Raw genomic sequence first — 3,706 nt, forward strand, 5'->3', positions numbered from 1 at the left:
GAGGCTTATAGACTCAATTTCCAGCAACTATCACAGACTTAAAGATAATCCCTTCTCTGTGAGACCTTTGGGAAACACTTTCCAGTCATGATTTCCACGGATAGACTCTGTGACAGTCGTGAAGTAGATAAACTGCTTTTTTAGATGCAAAATATATCAATGAACTGGCTTGTAACTCATTCACAAACTTATTCACATTCTCCCCAAGGGGGAACTGTCCAGTCACGATCAGACCAGTTCTACACATGCTGACCTGCATCACCTATAGGAAAGAAAAGTAATTGTAGTTTTCACAATTTGATCATTAGCCTATTATTTATTTCAGGAACCTAAATATACAGGAAAATGTAGATTTATACAGAACAAAAACAGTGGCAATCATGATATTTTAGAGCTCCCCCTCAAATGAGGCTTCCTGGGGAGCTCATGTCTCTTTCAGGGGAGCCGAGCTCAAACCCCCGTATTTCGAACCCTAGGTACCGTACTCCAACGTCGCCCATTCATTTAATTGTTCTTCAGCAATATAATAAAGTTTTCTGGTCGTTCCATTCGACTAGACTATATATTTGGGTGATGTCACTCAAATAAAAACTGCTTTTCAAGGCTCTGGAAAAGAAAATCTTCATGGTTTAAAAATTCGCAATACAAAGAGTAACAGTTGACCTTATTTGCAGTTCGAGGTGTTCTGTCAACAGTTTTTACAGACATCTCTTTTTATAATGGAGGTGTATGAGGAAAATTCTTTTTGGGCCACTGAGGATTTGTTTTTATTATTGCACTACTACAAGTGGCCACTGGGACAAATAGGCCGCCAGGCTGAGTAGCGGCACCCTATCTTATGTCTTATCTACATTTAAAACTTAAATAACTAAAATAAAAGCACTAAAGACAAAACTTAGTCAACCTAAAGTACATTGCAAGACTTCCTTTAATGTTTCCTTTGACCCTCCTTTGAACACCTGATTCCTTTTCTATAGAGTAGACAAAGAACAGTTACCACCACCACCCCTTCCCTCCAAAGTACCCTGGAATGACACCAAATACACTTTGAGCAGGGAGAACACTAAGGTCTTCCTTATTCAGCAGAAAATACGCTCTAGTGCACAAAACTATTAATTTTTTTTATGTTTAATATGTCAAATATAAAACCACAAGCACCACATACACCGCAAGCAGCAGCTACAGAACAAAGAAGAAATGAAACACTCATTGCTTGCAGGTGGCACTAGTGTCAAAATTGGAGCAGTTATTACTTTCCTCACCTGTAGATGACGCACATCTACATCTGCAGGTCTAACCTCCTGCTGCTGTTGCTTTCCTTTGCCAACTGGCAGTGCATGTTGGACAGGACCTGCAGGTCTCAAACTGCTGGCTCTGCAGCTCTGCAGTTAGATACTGGCTGGTTTCAGCTGCTTTGCATCAATGGAAAACCTTGTTTTTGTTTTAATATAGTCTGTGACAGTAATTTGCTCTCCTCTCTGACCTCCAGTGACCCACACAGATGGGAAGTTCAGCGCTCAACTCTCCAAACTGACCGCTATTGGACGGACGCGGCATGATGAGCTGTAATTGGTCAAAAGTCTGACTTGGCTTGGGTCATGTTTTGACCAATCAGAGCGCCTTGGTGAGCTCTGAGTCGGGCCTCTGTGTTTCAGCTCAGTAGTCGATGAAAGATGGATTTGGGAGAGTTCATCCTGAGTGACAACCAAATATTGAAGTGGGATGATACTGTTATTGCCATTGCGGCAGTTTGTGTGTCAGTACATTAATTACCTTTATCTGCCAATATGCTATTTGGGACAAAAAATACAGCAAGGAATCAGTTGAGTATTCATATTTTTTACTACATAATGTCGTTGTTAAAATTCTGCCATAAAATAAAGTGCTTCCATAGTTTCCGAGGCTATAAGATTTACAGAGAGCAAATCTGTTCTGATCCTCTGGGGATGTATGTGAATGTATAGAGGATTGGTGTCTGGGGGCTTGTAGAGTATAGATAACATATTTAGAGTGGGGAGGGGATTTATCCATCTTGTGTAATCCTAAAAGGAAAGGGAGTAATCCCCCAATAGCGTCATCGCACACACATAAACAATTACATTTTCCTCAAATCTCGCTCTGTTCTAGATAACAGTGCGCACACATTTTATCCCCTAAATCACCAATTAGTACCACTTGTGATAAGTTTTTGGCCAGAAGGGACGCTTGTAATAGAGCAGATAGCAGCTTCATAGCATGATGTTAAGAGAAAGATATACACTGAAGAAGTGTTTTTGCATTTTTGTTACATTTTAAACCATTTCAATGTGAATTCATTCTAAGATGAGAAAATATGAGTAAGTAATATGTATAAATGATTTTTCTTTTATTTGAAATGACCTTAATCTTGATCTTTTTAATTAGACACCTGCAGCAGAAGATGCAACCATTTCCTTATTTGTAACATATTCATTTCTAATTTCAGAATATTTCAATTGAGATATAACTGAAAACTAATAAAATCTAAGGCATGCACAGACATTTGGATGACAGTGTATATGGCGACGAGATGTCATCACATATGAGCCCTTCTTGAAAGTTTTGCTTTCATCCTTCAGTGCCACATGTGTGGATCAGCGAGAACATTGTGCAGGTTTCAGAAGTACGTCACTATGATTAGGCCCCCCCTCCCCCCATGTAGGGCGTAGGATTGCCTTTATCTTCCTTACATTGATCCCACTCCTCTCAGATCCACATTAGAGTCCAGAAGATGAGTTCTGGGGATTGATTTCAGATTTGAGGATTTTGCTGGTTTGATTCTGAGGTGGGATTACTCACCGAGATTCATACCTTGTTTGGTCTGGGTTTGGATTCTCTCATCTGTCTAGAGGTGATCCTCTGGCGTGAAGGAAATGCTCAGCGGGGACGTTTGTGTGTCCCTTTGTCACCGTCAAGGCTCCCTCTGGGGTCACAACAGGAAGTAGCCACGTCCAGATGCTGACCCGGAATAGAGAAAAGCACACAAGATGTTACTTATTTTGTACATGTTTTCTTTTTTGTACTTCTTGATTGTTCAGATGATGAAATGTGAAGGATGTCTCAATAAAGCCATGTTGTCACTGTTCTGGAGATAACTCCATGTTTTTGTCTTGTTATGTCAGTCATGATCTGATTGAACCTCCCACAGCCTCGCTAAAGGGTAAACATGAAAAGAGAGGAGAAATTTGAGTGCCAGCATCGAGGCATTAAATATTCTGAGCACTGTCAGAGCCGGGCCACAGTGAACATGGCGGAGGGACTTTTTTTTTAATGCCCCTGTCATATCTGTCCAAAGGGTTAGGGTTAGGGTAACAGTAATTTTAGTACCAGCACTAATGTATTCCTAATTTAAAAGCACGTAGTAGAAAACAGCCCATTTTTCAGCATGCAAATGAGACTTCATATGAAACTTTATATTAAAATAAGCATTATGAGAACTTTGCTTCTAAATGTATTCTGTAAGCATACTCAATTAACATATATTGTCCTCGGATAAATGTTTCCATGAGATAAAGAGCTTCCATTGTTTCTTAATTTCTGGGGGAGAAAGGCTTTGCAGGGAGGATCTACTAAATCCAGAGGCGCATATGGGAATGTATAGAGCGTTGATCTTTGTGAGCTTATGGAGATATAGAGTCAGGAGGGATTTACTCATTTTATGTTAAGCCAAGAGAAAATCAGTCATTCT

At 40.0% G+C, this 3,706-nt stretch overlaps 1 protein-coding gene across 1 annotated transcript in view; it reads left to right on the forward strand.

Moving 5' to 3' along the window:
* The window catches only part of mydgf (myeloid-derived growth factor), a 7,981-nt gene extending 4,868 nt beyond the window's left edge, over positions 1 to 3,113 (forward strand). Inside the window, exon 6 of the mRNA XM_070909107.1 lies at positions 1,490 to 3,113. Coding sequence (XP_070765208.1) covers positions 1,490 to 1,569 — 80 coding nt within the window. The 3' untranslated portion in view covers positions 1,570 to 3,113. The remainder of the gene's footprint in view (positions 1 to 1,489) is intronic.
* The last annotated feature ends 593 nt before the right edge of the window (positions 3,114 to 3,706 follow it).

The sequence above is a fragment of the Enoplosus armatus genome, chromosome 7 (genome assembly GCF_043641665.1).
Source record: "Enoplosus armatus isolate fEnoArm2 chromosome 7, fEnoArm2.hap1, whole genome shotgun sequence".
Classification (NCBI taxonomy): Eukaryota; Metazoa; Chordata; class Actinopteri; order Centrarchiformes; family Enoplosidae; genus Enoplosus; species Enoplosus armatus.